Source organism: Lissotriton helveticus, chromosome 9, assembly GCF_964261635.1.
Source record: "Lissotriton helveticus chromosome 9, aLisHel1.1, whole genome shotgun sequence".
NCBI lineage: Eukaryota > Metazoa > Chordata > Amphibia > Caudata > Salamandridae > Lissotriton > Lissotriton helveticus.
Genome location: NC_136070.1, coordinates 1,170,942,698 through 1,170,961,086, shown reverse-complemented (window position 1 = coordinate 1,170,961,086; position 18,389 = coordinate 1,170,942,698). Strand labels below are relative to the sequence as shown.

Here is an 18,389-nt window from a genome sequence, read left to right as displayed (position 1 = left end):
GCTTTCATGAGCTCCGTCAGTACCACATTTAGGTTCCAGGCCGGTGGCGGCATTCTCTTTGGTGGCGCTATTCTTTTAGCCCCTTCCAGGAATCTTTTTCCGACTTGAGATGTGAAGAAGCTTCTCCCTGTTTCTCCTCTTGTGTACGCCACAATCGCTGCCAGGTGCACCCTCAGCGAGGATGAGCTTAGCTTAGCTTTTATTAGGTGCGTGAGGTACCTTAGCACCGTAGATTCCCTGGTCAGTTTTCTATGGAGTTTTTTCTTGCAACACCATTGAGTGAATCTTTTCCATTTTTCCCCATAGCACTTGCGTGTGCTGGGCCTTCTTGCCTCTCGCAGCACCCGCAGGGTGCTCTCTTGTAGTTTTAGATGTGCGAACTCTAAGTCCTCAGGAGCCAGGCTGAGAGGTTGAGGCTCTCCGGCTCTGGATGTAGAACTACTCAGTTTTCCATGAAGAGTAAGTCTCTTCTTTTTGAGAACTTGTGGGGGGGGGGGGGGGCCTGCGCCATCTCCATTATCTGCGAGTACCAGGTCTGCCTGGCCCATTGTGGTACCACCAGGATGAGCGTCATGTTGCTAGTCAGGCATTTGTTGAGAACCCTGGGGATCAGTGGTATCGGGGGGAAAAGCGTAGGCAAATGTTTTTGACCAGCTTATCCATAGGGCATTCCCCTGTGATAGTGCCTCTGGTTGCCTGGATGCAAAGTATTGGCATTTTGCATTCCGGCGTAGCTTTTGTAGTTTGGTTTGCCCTGTTCCCATCATGCACTGGGACAGGAACAGACTAATTTGCATACAGCCAGGTTCTGAAACTGGGATGGTGCAATGAGCTAAAAAACGGTGTTGGATCTAGCCCTGATCTTTTGACTGGGTGAGAGTATTCTGCTTAATTCAGAGACTCTGTCCCTCACCACCCCTTGTTGTAAATATTTTTGTCCACCCTAAGCGTGGAAGGGTATACTCAGACATGAGTCCCTTGCTCATTGCACCATCAGGATTCAAGCAAGCCGGGCCGAAGACGGCTGTAATGCCAGAAACCGGTCCCCGGAAGCTTGTTTCCTTCCCAGTGTAAGAATTGGCTTTTGTAGTTTGGTTTGCCCTGTTCCCATCATGCACTGGGACAGGAACATACTAATTTGCATACAGCCAGGTTCTGAAACTGGGATGGTGCAATGAGCTAAAAAACGGTGTTGGATCTAGCCCTGATCTTTTGACTGGGTGAGAGTATTCTGCTTAATTCAGAGACTCTGTCCCTCACCACCCCTTGTTGTAAACAGCTTATCCATAGGGCATTCCCCTGTGATAGTGCCTCTGGTTGCCTGGATGCAAAGTATTGGCATTTTGCATTCCGGCGTGTTGCAAACAGGTCTATTGTTGGTGTGCCCCACCTCCTGAATAGTCTCTCTGTTTCCTGAATATTGAGTTCCCACTCGTGGGACGCTGAAGTCTGCCTGCTGAGCCCATCCGCTTCTACATTGTCCTTCCCTGGCAGGTGTATGGCTAGCAGGTCTATTTTTAGTGGTATAGCCCATCTCCAGATTTCCTGTGCCAAGCTTGACAGAGGGAATGATTGAGTTCCCCCCTGTTTGTTTATGTAAAACATCGTTGTGGTGTTGTCTGTTTGTATTAGCACCTTCTGGCTGTACAGGTGTTTCTGAAAGGCCTTGAGGGCTAGCCACACTGTTTTCAATTCCAGGTAATTGATGTGTCTGACTGCATCTGTAGGGCTCCACAGACCCCTCACTTTGAGCCTGTTCATGTGTGCGCCCCATCCCTTCTGGGATGCGTCTGTGGTGATGGTCGCTGTTGGGTCCGGTGGTGTTAGAGGTTTCCCTACTGTTATTCTTTCCTTGGTCCACCACCTTATTTCTTCCTGCCCCCTGTGCGTTACAACCACTAGATCCTCCCAACTTCCTGTAGCTTGTGACCATTGCTGTTGCAGCCACTCTTGGAGTGGTTTCATTTGTAGGCGTACATTGGGAACCAGGTGTATGCATGACGCCATCATCCCCAAGATCTTGCTCACAGTCCTCACTGTCAGAGCTCGTCCCTTCTGGTAGTGACGTTTCTCCCTCAGTAGGCTGAGTGTTCTCTTTTCGCTGGGTAACACCCTGCATTGTACGGTGTCGATTTGAGCTCCTAGGAAGATTTTCACTTGCTCTGGTTCCATCGAGCATTTTCCCCAGTGTATGGAGAATCCCAGGCTTGCTAGCGTTCTTGTGACCTGTTCTGCATGATCTTTGCATGTCCTGTAAGAGCTTGCCTTTACGAGCCAGTCGTCGCGGTAGGGGTACATGTGTATCCCCTTCCTTCTTAGATGTGCGGCCACTGCCGCTAGGCATTTGGTGAACACCCTTGGTGCGGACTTTAGGCCGAATGCCAGGGTCGTGAATTGGTAGTGATCCTTGTTCACTGTGAATCTTAGCATGTGCTTGTGCTGCCTGTTCATGGGGATGTGCAGGTACGCATCTTTGAGGTCTATGGTGGACAAGAAGTCCCCGGCCTTTATCTGCGGGATGACCTCTTGTAGGGATGTCATCTTGAATTTTTGAGTCTTTACGTATTTGTTTAGGAACCGTAGGTCCAGGATGGGTCTTATGCTTTCGTCCACTTTTGGCACCAGGAAGTAGTTTGAGTACACTCCCTTGTTCCGTTCTTTGAATGGAACCCGTTCGATGGCTGCTTTGAGGAGGAGTTCTTGAGCTTCCTCTTGGAGTAATCGCAGCTCTCTTCCCGAGTGCTATCTTTTCTTTGGCTTTCTGTTTGGTGGTCTCCTTTCCAACTCTATGCAGTATCCGAACTGCATAATGTTGAGTATCCACTTGTCTGTGGTTATTTTTCTCCACTCCTGGAGAAAAAATCTCAATCTTCCTCCTACTGGCGTCACATGTTCCTTTGTGTTTTGTCCGTGTAGCCCTCTCCTTTTTGTTTTCCCGTGCTCCTCCCCTGGAGAGTTCGAGTGGGAGAGCACCTTTTTCCGTGTGAAGTCACTTAGAGGGGGGTTGTTCACCGCCTCTCCTTCTCTAGCCCCGTCCATTTCCTCTTGATCGAAAGGACTGGCCCCTGCTCTGGTAGTTCCAGTTTTGCCTCTGCTGGCCCTGGTGACTTTGGCTGTCACTCTGTTGTCCTTGGTGGAATGCCTGGTGTGATTGCCCTTGCTGGTTTCCACCCCTGCCGTTAGGACTCCGTGTAGGAGTGCCCCTTCTTATCCCCCTGAATTGCAGGGCCCCCATGGACCTTGCCGTCTTGTTGTCCTTCTTCAGTTGGGTGAGCTTCTCATCAACTGGGGCTCCGAACAGTGTTTCACCGTTGAAGGGTGTGTTCAGGATGTTGTTCTGAACCTCAGCCTTGAAGCCTGAGATCCTGAGCCAGGCTTGCCTTCTCTCTGTGATGCCTATAGCCATCAGTCTGCTGGATGTTTCTGCCCCATCCAAGGCTGTCTTCAGGCACGAGTTAGCGATGCTTTTCCCCTCTTCCACAAGGTGTGATGCCCTCTCACGGTATTGTTCCGGGAGGTGCTTGAGCAATTGGCCCATCTCATCCCAATGCTGGTATTGATGCCTATTCAGGAGGGCGTTGGAGTTCGCCATCCGCCAGTGCGTTGCGGCGTTCCTCTCTATTTTCCTGCCAGTTAGATACATCCTCCTGCTTTCCTTGTCAGGCGGAGGTCCAGATGTTGTTGGGACGTTTGCTCTTTTTCTGGCCGTTGCAGCGATTATTGAATCTGCTGTGATGGATCCCTTGATGTAAGCTAGGTCCTGGGAGGAGAATTTGTATTTCTTCTCCGTCCTCGGCGTTACTGATCTGCATGTAGCCGGGTCCTTGAAGGCTTCCTTCCCCTGGTCTGTGATACTCTTTAGCATGGGCAAGAACTGGCTTCTTGTCTGCGTGGGGAGCAATGTTTCCAGCAGGAAATCTGCCTTTGGCTTCTCCTCTTCCAGCTTAACTCCATAAGCTGCTGCAGCCTTCCTGACCACCTCATTGTATGCCCCAATGTCATCCAGTGGCGAAGGCCTCGAGGGGTATGTCTCCACAGCCTCCTCCGGGTTTTCGGCCTCGATGTCCTGCCATTCCTGGTCTTGGGCCGTCGAGGAACCTGAGCCATAGCTTGACTGCTGCTCCCCGTAATCCCCTTCTGTGTAGTAGAGGTCTTCTTCCTCTTCGTGCTCCGAGGGGTCCGGAGTTTTCGGCGTCTCTTCGACGTCGAACTCCTCATGCTCCTGTACCTCAGCGACGGCCATTGCCAGCTTCGAGGGGATCCTGTAACTTCTCATCTTTTCATCAAAGTCCTTCTCTTTCTGAAGGATGTTCTCCATTTCGGCCTCGAGCCTTCTTTTCTTTCTCTGCATCTCTGCGGCCTGCTCGTCGTCGAGCGTTTCGGCTGCTCTTTTCGACACCGTCGTCGAAACTTTCTTCGGCTCCTTTTCCTTCGAAGTCGAAGTCGAAGACCCTTTTTCGGGGGCTTGCTTCGGCGACCTTTGCTTTTCGCTGCTCTTCGGCCTCCGGGAGTCCTTCTCGAAGGACCCGCTGGGCTCTTTTTCGGAGGATGCAGCTTCGGTCGTCGAAGTTTTCGGCGCCGGTGCTCCTTTCGAGGCTCTGGGCTCTGACTTTCGAGAGTCTGCCTCTGGCTTTCGAGGCCCTGTGGGGGTTTTCGGGGTCGTAGACTCTCCTACCTTGTCAGGCGTTTTCTTATCGGTCTCTGCGACCGTGAAGTCATCTGGACCTTCGGCGATGTTGTCCTCGTCCTCGGTGGAGAGGCCCAGTTCGTAAAGCGTCTGAAGATGGCGCCCAAGGGTGGTAGCTTCCACCTGGGCTACGAAAAAAAAAAAGAGAAAAAAGACTACGACTCCGGACCCAACCACCAGATTGCGGAATATGCACAGCATAGTGAATCCAGAAAGATTCACGCTGCAAAACTGCATCCGCACGCTCTCCGTATTCAAATGGAGACCAATGTGCAGATGTTAGTGCTTTCCTCACCAAAATCTGCATATACCAGTATTTACTGCCCATTTGTCTTTGAAAAGTTATGCATGTTTGACCTAGGGAATTTAAGGCATGTGGTTGGATTCATAAAGATTTGTTTCAACTGGGAGTAGAAAAAAAGTGTTTTTTTTCTGCAGGGGTAAATTCTGTGAATGCACAACATGTGATGGGTCTGAATGCAAAAATGTATAAAGGCCCTCAACATAAAATTTACACTTAGCGACCTGGGTCAGGTGCATAAAGGAAGTAGGCCTGTATGCATTCTTCAATCACAAAAGGGTGATTAGAGTTTGAGGCTTTCAGAGGTACCCTTTTCCCTATGCAAGTCTATACCTGGAATAGGATTTTTGTAGGAGAGAGAGCACATTATGGGTAGGGGAAATTCAAAAATGTGCCAGCGCCCGCGCTGCTCGTGCAAGGCAAGAAAACGTATCTCTCAATGCTTAGCACTAAAACAGTTACATTGATAATTTAATCTTAATATCAAAATAATGGGCTTAAGACTACATACGACCTAATATTTGCCAAAGAATATCTGGAGATTTAAAAGCAAATGTTAGGGGTTGATACATAGAGCGATATGGTCTCTGAAGAGCTTGGATTCCAAAAGTACTGTCTCAAATGTAAACTGTGGTAAAATCAGGAAGCTCTTATGAACAAGAATAGGCTTGCCGGTCTATACCATTCAGTTCTAAGCAACAGCTCTTAACTGGTTTTGAAAAAGTGCAGAAACCATCTGTGAAAACCTGAACTACAGTCACCTCCGAGCTACGATAGAGAACTAAGAGCCTGATTTAATTATTGCCGTAGAGGTAACTCCATCACAACGGCAATGGAGATATCAACCAGCCAAGACTATGATACACCCGCCTGGTTTAAATGCAGGTGGATCATAGTTTAACAACTCCATCTCCGTTGTGGTCAAACGTCTCCGACGCCTGACAGAGTAAGGGCTGTTGGTGAATTAGCTATATGTCCGCCCACCTGATTTAGATGAGTTTACTTATATATCTGTTTTTCCTAGCGGTAAGAGGCACTGAAAAGTGCTCAATGCCACCCCACGCCATAGGAGGAAACTCCCACGGCATGAGGGGCATTGCTTTATTTTCAAAAAGAAAAACCAGCTATGGCATTTTCTTTTTGATAAATAAAAACTACTTGTAAATTTGCCATATGATTCAGCCATGTTTGACAAAACTGTCCGGCAAAGTTACAATGCATTGGCAGGAACACCTTTTCAGCGATTCCTACCAATGCTTAAAATGTCTACCTGACTGACGGAAATTTCTAAATTTGCTTGTCAGTACCTCTTCCAGGGCAACAGAGTAATTTACTCCATTGCCCTGGCAGGGGATAGGCCGACCGCTCAAATATAAATTGGCTGATCAGTGTAAATACACTTATTTCACAAGAACACTTCCTGATCACAGTAAACAATTTGGGGCCATATGTATCAAGCACAAATGCGATAGCAAGGCGTTTGCAATCGCATTTTTGCTAAATGGTATGTATGAAGCAAATCTGAGTGCAAAATAAGAAATCGCAAAATTTACGATTCCTTATTTTGTGGTATCATTTAAGGAATCGCAAATTTTGCGATTCCTTAAATGCAATGCAAAAAGCACCAAAAAAGTGCAATTTCGCCTTAAGGAATCGCAAATTACCACCAACTTCAAGTTGGTGGTAATTTGCAATTTCTTTGAAAAATGCACTTTTTGCATTTTTCAAAGTGCCATGTGATGCACATACATGCCCTTAGGGCATGTATGTGTGCCACATGTGCACGGTAACCAGTCATAATATCGATTCCAAAATATAGAATGGACATAATATCGAAGTAAAAATATAGAATGGACAAAATATCGAATGGACACAATATAGTGGTTAAAAATATCGAATTTAAGGTAAGTAATATCGATTTTCAAAATATAGAAGTCAAAATATCGAAGTATACAATATAGGCAATAAATATATCGATTTTTTAATAATATAATTTTTTTTAAAGTGTTTTGTATGTTAGTATATGTGTGAAAAGTGTATATTAATTTTTGTAATGAATGTTTAATGTATTTTAAGTAATGGATTTTATGTTATTTAATTTTTGCGTAATTTAATTCTGTAGCGGGTTGTCGGTTTAGAGGGGAATAGGTTGGGAAGTAATTTAATTATATTAAATTAAATATTAATTTTTAGCAATTATTATTAATTTTTAATTAAATTTTGCTTTCTAGTTCTGTAGCGGGTTGTGGGTTTATAGGGGAATAGGGTGGGAAGTAATTTAATTGTAATTAATTAAATGTTTTTATTTATTTATTGGTATTCATTTTGAATTTATTGTTATTTTTTAATTGGTAATTAATTTTTATTAATTGCCAATTAATTTGTATTAATTGATTAATTGGTAATTATGTTAATTTTCTAAATTTATTTTCTGTAGCGGGTTGTGGGTTTATAGGGGAATAGGGTGGGAAGTAATTTAATTGTAATTAAGTAAATAATTTTTTTCATTTATTGGTATTGATTTTAAATTTATTATTAATAAATGTTTAATTGGTAATTAATTTCTATTAATTGGCAATTAATTTTTATTAATTGGTAATTATTTTGTATTAATTAAATATTTGATAATTATGATAATTGTATTAATGTATTTTCTGTAGTGGGATGTGGGTTTATAGGGGAATAGGGTGGGAATTGTAATTAATTACATATTAAAAATACTTTTTGTCTATTGATAATTTACTGTTAATTTTTAATTGGTATTAATTTTTATTATTAATTAGTTTTTGTTATTGAAAATTAATGACTTCTTAAATAATTATGAATAGGTTATTAATTTTTAATAACTTATATGTAGTTGTATTTCTAATTAATTATCACATAATATTAAATTGGTTATTAATTTCAATTAATGTTTTATTGGTATTGATATTTAATTTATTTTTAATAATATATTAAATCATTACTTTCCCTACTGTTAAACTTACTGGAGTGGGAATAGTAATTTACACCCTCCCGCTATCCAACGCTTTCCCTACTGTTGCACTCTCTGGAGTGGGAATAGTAATTTTTACCCCTACGCTATCCAAAGCTTTCCCTACTGTTGCAGTATCTGGAGTGGGAATAGTAATTTTCACACTCCCGCTATCCAACGCTTTCCCTACTGTTGCACTCTCTGGAGTGGGAATAGTATTTTTTACCCCTACGCTATCCAACGCTTTCCCTACTGTTGCACTCTCTGGAGTGGGAATAGTAATTTTTAAACCTACGCTATCCAATGCTTTCCCTACTGTTGTACTCTCTGGAGTGGAAATAGTAATTTTTACCCTTCCAATATCCAACGCTTTCCCTACTGTTGCACTCTCTGGAGTGGGAATAGTAATTTTTACCCCTACGCTATCCAACTCTTTCCCTACTGTTGCACGCTCTGGAGTTGGAATAGTAATTTTTACCCTCCTGCTATCCAACGCTTTCCCTACTGTTGCACTCTCTGGAGTGGGAATAGTCATTTTTACCCTTATGCTATCCAACGCTTTCCAACTACTGTTGCACTCACTGGAGTGGGAATAGTATTTTTTACCCCTACGCTATCCAACACTTTCCCTACTGTGGCACTCTCTGGAGTGGGAATAGTAATTTTTATCCCTACGCTATCCAACGCTTTCCCTACTGTTGCACTCTCTGGAGTGGGAATAGTATTTTTTACCCCTACGCTATCCAACGCTTTCCCTACTGTTGCACTCACTGGAGTGGGAATAGTATTTTTTACCCTCCCGCTATCCAACGCTTTCCCTACTGTTGCACTCTCTGGAGTGGGAATAGTAATTTTTACCCTTACGCTATCTAACGCTTTCCCTACTGTTGCACTCACTGGAGTGGGAATAGTATTTTTTACCCCTACGCTATCCAACGCTTTCCCTACTGTTGCACTCTCTGGAGTGGGAATAGTAATTTTACCCCTACGCTATCCAAAGCTTTCCCTACTGTTGCACTCTCAGGAGTGGTAATAGTATTTTTTACCCCTACGCTATCAAACGCTTTCCCTACTGTTGCACTCACTGGAGTGGGAATAGTATTTTTTACCCCTGCGCTATCCAACGCTTTCCCTACTGTTGCACTCACTGGAGTGGTAATATTAAATGTTACCCTCCTGCTATCCTACGGTAAAATATTGTACATTTTTTATTAATAACTTAAATTAATTATATCTTAATTTTAAGGTTATTTGAGTATTTTTAAGTATTTTTTAGTTAATTATATTTATTATTTCATTAATTTTAAATTACTTTTAAGACATTAAAAAAAATTCGATATTTTGACTGACCATATTTTTTACAGACTATATTTTGAATTGGATATTTTTGTACTTACCTGTTTGTAGATAGGAATTCGATATTTTGGCATTCTATATTTTGGTGACTATATTTTGGTAAGTCTATATTTTGGCATTCTATATTATGTCAGTGATCCATGTGCACCTATGCTTATTTCAGGGGTGCAACAGGGTGTCCTTTTGACACCCTTGCAATTGCATTCTCAATTTGGGATTCGCTAACTGCTAATCACAAATTGAGAAGGTCTTCCCATTCATTCCTATGGGCCTCTTGGTCCATAGGAAGGAATGGGGAGGTATTCCTTAATTGCGAATCGCTATTTGAGATTTGCAATTAAGGAATATGTAGGATTCGCAAAATTTATTGCAACTCCTACATACATAGCATTTTGAGATTCTCAAATAGCGATTCGCAAAAAATCACTATTTGACAATCGCAAAATGACTTTTTGATACATATGGCCCTTACTGACTGACTGTTTAGAAACTTTGCCAAATGTAATTTTGGATCAAAGAGAACTGCACTTTATTAAGGATAAAAATGTAGTCTAAAAGAAAGGTAGGTTATTAAATCATTACTACTTACTGTTTCTCCGGTTGAACCACAGCAATTTTCTTTTCTTTACTCACTGTTAAGGAAGGTGATAAGTACAAAAATGACATTTTAGGAGTCTTATAATACACTTGTTTAGTAGCAAGGAATTATCATTTTTAACATCCATAAATTCACACTTCGGCTTAAAAGTTATGATTTGGTGTTGAACTTTTAAAGTTAAAAATTGCCTTAAGAGATTTGGTAGCCGTATCATGATGAGCCTTGCTGGCTCAGCGCAGAGCCGAGGACCTGTTTTTATGCGCTTGCAGCGTGTACAGTTAACTCATTTAAACTGATATTTCTCAGAGTTTGTGCTTTATTTTCAGACAGTACAGATAGCAAACAGTGAGCAAAGCTTGCCCTTTTCTGTTTCTGAGCTGTGCTGTCTGAAAATAAAGCACTAACTCAGAGTAATAGCTTGTTAAATTAACTGACTGCGTACTACAGGCGCAAAAAACTGGCTCTCAGCTCAGAGCCGCACCAGCAAATTCCACCATGAATGACTGAATGAATGGAATAGTTTTACACAGCACAAAAGCTAAGGGAATCGAGGTGCTAGAGTAGACACATGCACATATGTAATACAGGACTTGGGGCCATATGTAGGTAATATGTGTTTTGCGATTCTCAAATTGCGACTTTTAGGGAATTGCAATTAGAGAATCGCAAAACGCAATGTAGGTAGGATTAGCAAAATATTTTGAAAATCCCACTTATTCCTTATTTGCGGATCGCAAATTGAGATTCGCAAATAAGGAATACCTTCCCATTCATTGGAAGGCCCATAGGAATGAATGGGAAGACATTCTCAATTTGCGATTCTCAATTAGAGAATCGCAATTTGAGAATGCAATTTCAAGGGTGCCAGGGTGTCAAAAGGACACCCTTTTGCACCCCTGAAATAAGCATGTGTGCACTCGTGTATGTGCGCCACATAGCACTTTGAAAAATGCAAAAAAGTGAATTTTTTGAAGAAATCGCAAATTACCACTAACCTGAAGTTGGTGGTAATTTGCGATTCCTTAAGCCAAATTCGCCCAACTTGGGTGCTTCCTACATTGCATTTAAGGAATCGCAATTTGGGATTCCTTAAATGCAATAGCAAAATAAGGAATCGCAAATTTTGCGATTCCTTATTTTGCGTGTGGGTTTTTGTGTGCTACATAGCACACTGCCCAAATTGCGATCGCAAACGCTGAACTTCTGCAAATTTCAGCATTTGCAATCGCAAATGGCTACCTACATATGGCCCTTGGTCTCTAAGGCCACCGTCTTGTTACAGTTGAAAACCTCTCCCCTTATTTTATTGCATCCTCTGGATTATTTAACTAATTTGTTGCAACATGTCTATGTAATCAACTTATCTTACCAACTCTATTTTTAGTACAGTGAGATGTTTAATTGCCAACTTTTAAATTTTGCACAACCAGCACAACAGGATTTAGGAAACGGTGTATGATTTGAGCATTCAAATAGGATTGACAAAAAAACAATATCTTTCTTTCTGTATTTTAAATGCAATGCGTTTTGAATATCAGCATCAGGACACGTCCTTCTCAACACAGAACAATGATCATCCACGTGGTATGAATGTTAAGAAATGTAATAGCCAAGCTTTCCCTTTCATGTTTTTAAGCAAATGCAGAAAGGTGATGAAAAATGTGCAGATGTAAAATAAACTTCACAAAAAATTGGAAAAGCTATACGGTTTCTGTGGCTTCATTACAAGTCATTAGAGATTTGGCAACCTGCTGAAAAACACTTCTCTCCTCTTACGGAGTTAAGGGATGGTGTGTGATCGGGGGCAAGTGACCCCCATTAGACCCATGAAAAGGTTAAACACTTCACTAGCGAGTTTTTGGAAAATAGAACAGGTCTGAGCTAAATTCAAGTATGCTGTGTATAGTGTGGTGTCTGTTTTGCTATTGTAGTACACGATAAATCAAGCTTCCGCTAACTTAAGACAATTTTTGTGTTTTCTTCCCATTTGGATGTGACATCGAATATATCATATGATTACTTTCGCTGGTATTTTTCTGCTGTAATAAGAATTGTAGGCTTTATGCTGAAGGACTGAGACTTTCTCAGTTACAATAAACGCAATGTACCTCAGACCGAATTACATACTTTGCATCAGGTCCTATCACCTGAATAGACTCTGGGTCTATCTCAATCTAATGAAGTGGAATTGTGAGAGAATCTTCAAATGTATGCTGTAGTTAAATGTTTCTTCTTACTTTTCCCATTGGTGCATACCGAGAGAACCATGTAGTGAATGCATGATGTCCTTTGTCTAAAGTCCTATACATGGGCCTGCATTTTCTACTTGTGAGCTCTCACATTTTCCCTTCCTTAAAAGGTGCATCTATGTGTACTTTCTGTATACATTTATTGAGTTTTTCTTGTACTTTATGATTTAGATGCCTATATGCTGAAGCCATTGATGGTCCAGCTTATGCATTTCTGTACTTATATTCTGTGAGTAAACGTTTAAAATTCAGCCATTGTCTGTCATTCTGATTGAGAATGTTAACAGCTTCATTATAATATAAAAGATTTTAAAAAGTAGAGACGGGTCCATAGAAAAGCACAAAAGTCCTTCAGTACCAAGTAGTTGACGTGAAGTGGGCAAGTAAATTAGACAAATGTTTGCACACCGACAATAGTGATATGAGGGGGCAATGTCCACAAAGGGGGTTGGACGGACACTAGGGAAAGGCAGCGACTGAACGGAGCATGAGCAAAAGTCTATAAAGTACGTTCTAACAACTGGAGTAATCGACAAAGGAGAATACATTGAAACTTAAGGGACATGTAGGGATATGTACTCAAATGTGTTTCGGTTCACCTAACTCCCAGGAAAGAGCAACAAAACAGCAGAATTAGCATGACAGCGGTACAGAAATCTTGTCTCATCACTACTTAGCGTAAAGGAAGAAAGGAGTTGGGCAAGACTGTGTGGCAACACAAGATAAGAACCTATAGAAGATTAGTACGGTCTTGTTTTAAAGGTTACAAACAATCAGCATAACCATTAACTAAAATGTATTTATAATACAGTGTGACCATATAGTAGAGGTTGTAATGAATCCGTTTGGGGTCTAGAAAGTGAATTAACTATTTTAATTAATTTAAGTAATGTTTGCATTACCTGATAAAAATAAAGTGTCTTTTGTAATTGAACAAAGGGACAGGCAAATAAGGCAAGACACCTTACAAAACAGGGACGAGGCTGGTGTTATACCTTACTTCATGACTGGGCTGCCTTTGTTAAAAAAAAGACAACTGCATTACCTTCATCATTACATGGTCGAGTAGTTTGGAAAAAGCTTCACATTTCTAAATAATACTTAGTGACAAATTAAAGTTATGCACTAATAAATAAGATAACCTGATGTCAATGTGTTGTTGTAAGTATTCAATGTGTTTAGCTTTTTGCTCAATTAACATAAACACGCCATGAATGGCGTATTGTGTGGCCCAAGTCCAAGACCATATTTTAGCATTTGCAGAATCTTACTGTAACTGCCCTTAACCCCTTGGGCGTGGCCGCGATTCTGCGCCTGTGCGGCAGAATCGCGAGTGGGCGGGTTTATGACAGCCCCCAGCCGTCATCAGCACACGAGCCCCGTGATGCATGACGGCTGGGGGCCGTCATCAGCATCGAAGGGGTTAAAGTAAAGTACGGGGACATCACGTGTTGTTAAATGAGACCTTTACTATGCTAAAAAATAGAGAGGCTTTCCTAAAATCAAAGATGATACTGGACTGAATTAACCATGAAGCTCTGCAAAAATGAGACAATGCTTCCTAAGAATGCGGGAACTGGTTTGTCAGTGAAGCTACATCTCTCATAAGAGTTACTCTCCAAGGTCCCTTCGTTTTTAACAGTGCGTCATGCACTACCTTAACAGACAGGAAATCGGGCAATAGGGGAGCAAGTGAGGAGCCCATTCAAAGACCCTCACTGGTTCTATAGGTTTAACAGCTCAACTAAGTAAAAATAGGCATAGGCCACAGAAGTAGTGCAGAGTCAATACTGTTTGAACGCGACACAAGAAGTAAAGTACCAAAAAAGCACATCACCCTTCTGCAGCTGTTCGAACGAAGCAAATGCTTCACAAAGTCACAGCAGTGGCCTTGCTCAGAACAAAAGAGAAATAGGCTTGCTTGCCAAATCCGAAAATATGACATTGCAATCTACCTACAATGGTAAGGGAGGCCTGTGTTCTTTTGAATATCTCAGGGAATGTGCATCATGGAGTTTTAGTCCATGACAGAGTTTTAAGGCCACACAAGCAACGCTTAGCTGGATTTGGGTGGTGTCAGCCTCTGACGGCCAACCTGCATGCGTTCAGGACGTGTTCCTTCAGAGAATGCCAGCACCAAGTGACTCTGCCACCAAAGATTTCGAAATGCTAATGATCATCGCTTTCTAGGTGATAAAATGATGTACATGAGGTGCAGGAAAACGACCTAACAGGTCCATTTGGCACAAGATAATCTAGGAGTCAAAATCACACTAGAAGAACAATGATGGGCAAATCTCATACAGGTGAAAAATCAAGAATGCAATCTGCTGAAAAATAAAAAAAAAACACAGAAAAGTCTCATGAGCGTGAACAAAAGTGTGTATTCTGCTGAGCAATAAACTTTTCTCAGTGTATAGGAGTGATGGTACCCGCCCCTACCTCTGATTAGAAACGTCCATGAGATCTGGGGATCAGTACTGACTCTGGTTCCTTCTCTTTAGATGTATGAGCAGCCTTACTTTCCATTGTTATGCTGTTGATTATTTCACAAAACTGTGCTGTTCCTGTGCTGATTGGAACCTGACATTGTCTCTTGTGTATGACTACCTCCTTTGTTTTAGTGTTTTTACCAATTATTAATTAATTCTGACCCGTTTCTTTCATGAAAACCTAAACCTTTATTTTACTAGGTTTTAACTTTAAGTTTCTAATCCTTCCCTTTCTCCCTAAACTTTAAGCTTACATTCCTGTCCTGCATATATGATCCTCAAACAAGTGTCCATTTCCATCCCATACATTCTTCCAGTTCTGCTGTTTTTCTTTAATAAATCCATGTTTGTGATTATCAGGTCCTGTTAGTTGTCGCTTCAAAGAGACTTGGCGCTACTACTAGCATCCTACAAAAACACTGACATCCACACTCAGTTCATACCAATGGCTTTTCGAGGTGTTTGCAGGGGGTGTCCATTGGTCTCGCACCAACCGACTGGAAAGATGTTCATAGATTCCACGTGCACGATGCACTCAGGCACTGGCTTCGTTGACCCTGTTAGGTGAAGATAGGTTCAAATGAAGTTTAACATTTTGAAACAAAGCACTTCTACCGATTGGAGACAAGTTTTAATGCACCCCACATGCCTAATTCTCTGAACAGAAAACTCTCAGTAACACCAATGAACAGACGTCCTACATGTATAACAGCCATGTGTGTTTACTTTTTGTGGCAGACATTTTCATTGCCGTTGTATTTTAAAACAAAGTATATTTATTTGAGTCTTTTGTACATTGATTTGTTATCTTGCAGTAACATCGGACAACTAGAATGAGCATTTGGTGAGAAAAAAAACAACAAAACAAAACTTTAAGAAATGCTAACATGAAGTGAATGATGGGTGCGGCTGAGCTGCCTACACATTTATTTTACAGAGTTTTATATAGCGCGAATTTGACGCGAATCGGGTATCAGAACGCTTTACATAGCACCAGTTGCATTACATGAGGACACATTAATTTTTTTGTTAGGCACTCGTTCTTCTTCACTCTCTTCTGCATGTAGACTGCTCATTTTAGTGTAATGCCTTTTTAGGTCTCGGCCTGCGTGGCACTACGTAAGCAGTGGGCGGAGTCCGAGATTTTATGTTTTGGTACAGTGGGGCTTGAAACCGCCCCTCTTCTCCATTGGCTGGCTTCCTAAACGGAGGCCGCCCATTGGAGGAGAGGGGCATCACTCTGTCCAAGCCCCGTCTTTTTGCGATTCGGGGGCGTGTTTTTTGCAGTTTTTAAGCCGTGACGTCATCCGTCACTCAACTGCTAAAAACACGCCCCCGAATCGCGAAAATATCGGAGCTTTGCGGCAGCCATTTCAGGCCAACCGCCGCCGCCGGAAGAAGTAGTCCTCAGGTGAGTGCTTGTTTCACTGTGGGGGTAAAAAGTTAGAGGCTTATTAAAATTCCTCCCGCTGTCTGCCCGGGCTGGAAATCCCCCACATGCTTCGCGCCATCCAATGGGGAGCCCTCGCCGCACAACGCGCTCTTGGAATGGAGCGGTGGGCGAGAGAGGGAAAGGTTAGGCGGCAGAGCGGCCACCAAGATGCGAGGACGCTTCAAGGCGCACTTTCGTCTTTCCATCCTTCGGGGTAAGGCGGCGCGGCGCAGCTGAAAGTCTAGAATAAACTTCCAAGGCTTGTTGGTGAGGAGACGCACTCCGGCGGTTGTCTGCGTGGGGGCAGCAGCGACTGTGCCCTGTGCGGGAGCAGACATGAATAAGCTGCACTGTCTGACCAATGAAGGGAGTGGCCGCAGTATTTAAAGAGGGGAAACATGCAGATTTTGCCTCATTATGCTGTGGGTTTGTAGCTGTTCTGACTCAAAGGGAAAGTTTCCGATGAATCCGCGGATGTGGAGTTTTCTTCCGCCCAGGCTTACGTGTTGAACTCGAACTGGTTTCCATTTCAGGGTGCTGGCCAATTCTTTGAAAGCAGTCCGCGGCATGCGCTTCACTTACCTGGGGAAAAAGAACCTCCTCAGAGTTGCAAGCGTGCTGTTGAGTGCAAGTAAGATTTGCGTCATTAATCTTCTTTCATGTGTGCCAGACAAGTGCATGGGACCGTATCTATTTTTAGATAACGAATGCTGTCTTACCAAAAGGCAGAGCATGAGCGCTGTTTACAGACACGCAGCCCGTATTTGTATTGTTTCCTGGATTTCAGAGGGGGATTTTATAATTGTATTTTTTTTTGTGATTTGACCACAGTCGAGTTATGCATGTGCACAGCAAGGTTGCTGTGGAGCATGGTGGTATATTTAGAGAATGCACGAAGCAAAAAGCTCTTATCAGCCATTCAAGAGAGGTGATAAATGTAGATACCCCCACTGGGTGTAGCATGCTACATTGTTGGTAAGCGCTTCAGCACAGTAAGGGCCATATAAGTAAAAGTTACAATGCACTACTATAGAATGCAATGTATGGAAGCTTGCTATAGCTCGTTTTGATGGAGGGATGTGGCAGGAAGACATTTTTATCCGGATGGGTGTTTAGTGCCTTGCAAAATGAAGGAGCCCATTGTGCAGGTAGTTACTCACTGGCATGGTAGCAAAGTGCAGGGTGCATGTCAAAGCACGGACTTTTGTGAAAGCCCTCGCATCACAGTTGTAATCGTCTAGGCAGAATTCTGCAAATAGTTAGTGAGCAATCACTGATCTGCACGGAACAGCACAATGTGGCACATCAGTGGAGATATTTGAATACAGCTACAGTTCTAAATCATAATCCGAGAAATGTATCTTACGACGGAGCCTTGCAGCGCCTTAACATTTGTCTTTTAATTTGCTGCTCGCAAATGATCAGTTTATTGCTCACTTATGTTTTATTAATTAATATATATATTCTGCCTAGTACTGCATGCTATCTTGTAGCTTCTTCAGTGCGCTTGTCCATTTCTGCAGTTATTCGATGGAGGGGCTGCCTTTGTGTGGCAAAGGTGTGTTGGGGAAGGTGGAGCTGACATCAGTTGTTCCACCAGACATGGGCTCTGGTCTTTTTAGAAATCAGAGTTGCTTGTCGTTCAGGTGACTGGTGCTTGGTTTAGCAGATTGCCACTGATTGAACGGGGCCATGCCTCCTCAGTTGAAAGTCAAGGAACACCAGGTATACCATGTTAAAAGCCAAAGGCCTCCCTAAACAGGAGGGGTTTTATGAGTATTCTTCAGTGTGTGGTGGGTTGTTTGGGCCTTAAAGTACTGATTGTTCATAGCTTTGGCCCTTGTTGTCTAAAAGTCTCTCTCTGTAAACCATCCTTTCATACCGCTTTTTAGACATATAACATACGCTTGTCTTGGGCATAGGCTGGTGGGTGGAATATTGTGGTGCCAGCATTTGAAAATATGCCCCCATCTGCAGTATGCAATGTGGAAGGTGCAGTTCACATTGTATTTAGTGTTCTCTGCCACAGGGAGTTTTTTGATTGTCTTTGAACATGGGGAGATGAGCCTGGAGTTTTTCAGCACATTGTTTCTGCCTTGCTTTTCTGCCTCCACAATGCTGGAATTTATAGAGGTCTGTACATGAGGATGCGTTGCTCCATCTTCGAAAGAATCCAGAGTCTTTTTTTAAATAACAAATTGGTGGCTTTGTGTGTGTGGGTCTGTGTGTGGGTGCAAATGTAATAGGTCTCGCATTTGCGAGAGATTAAGCTATTGGCATTGTAAATGACAATGTCATTT

General features: G+C 42.5%; 1 protein-coding gene across 1 annotated transcript in view; it reads right to left on the bottom strand.

Moving 5' to 3' along the window:
- The window catches only part of SFMBT1 (Scm like with four mbt domains 1), a 478,713-nt gene that overhangs the window by 74,979 nt on the left and 385,345 nt on the right, over positions 1–18,389 (bottom strand). The window contains exons 13-14 of the mRNA XM_078661640.1: positions 15,101–15,214; positions 9,908–9,950 (exon numbers count right to left, since the gene is read on the bottom strand). Coding sequence (XP_078517766.1) covers positions 9,908–9,950; positions 15,101–15,214 — 157 coding nt within the window. The remainder of the gene's footprint in view (positions 1–9,907; positions 9,951–15,100; positions 15,215–18,389) is intronic.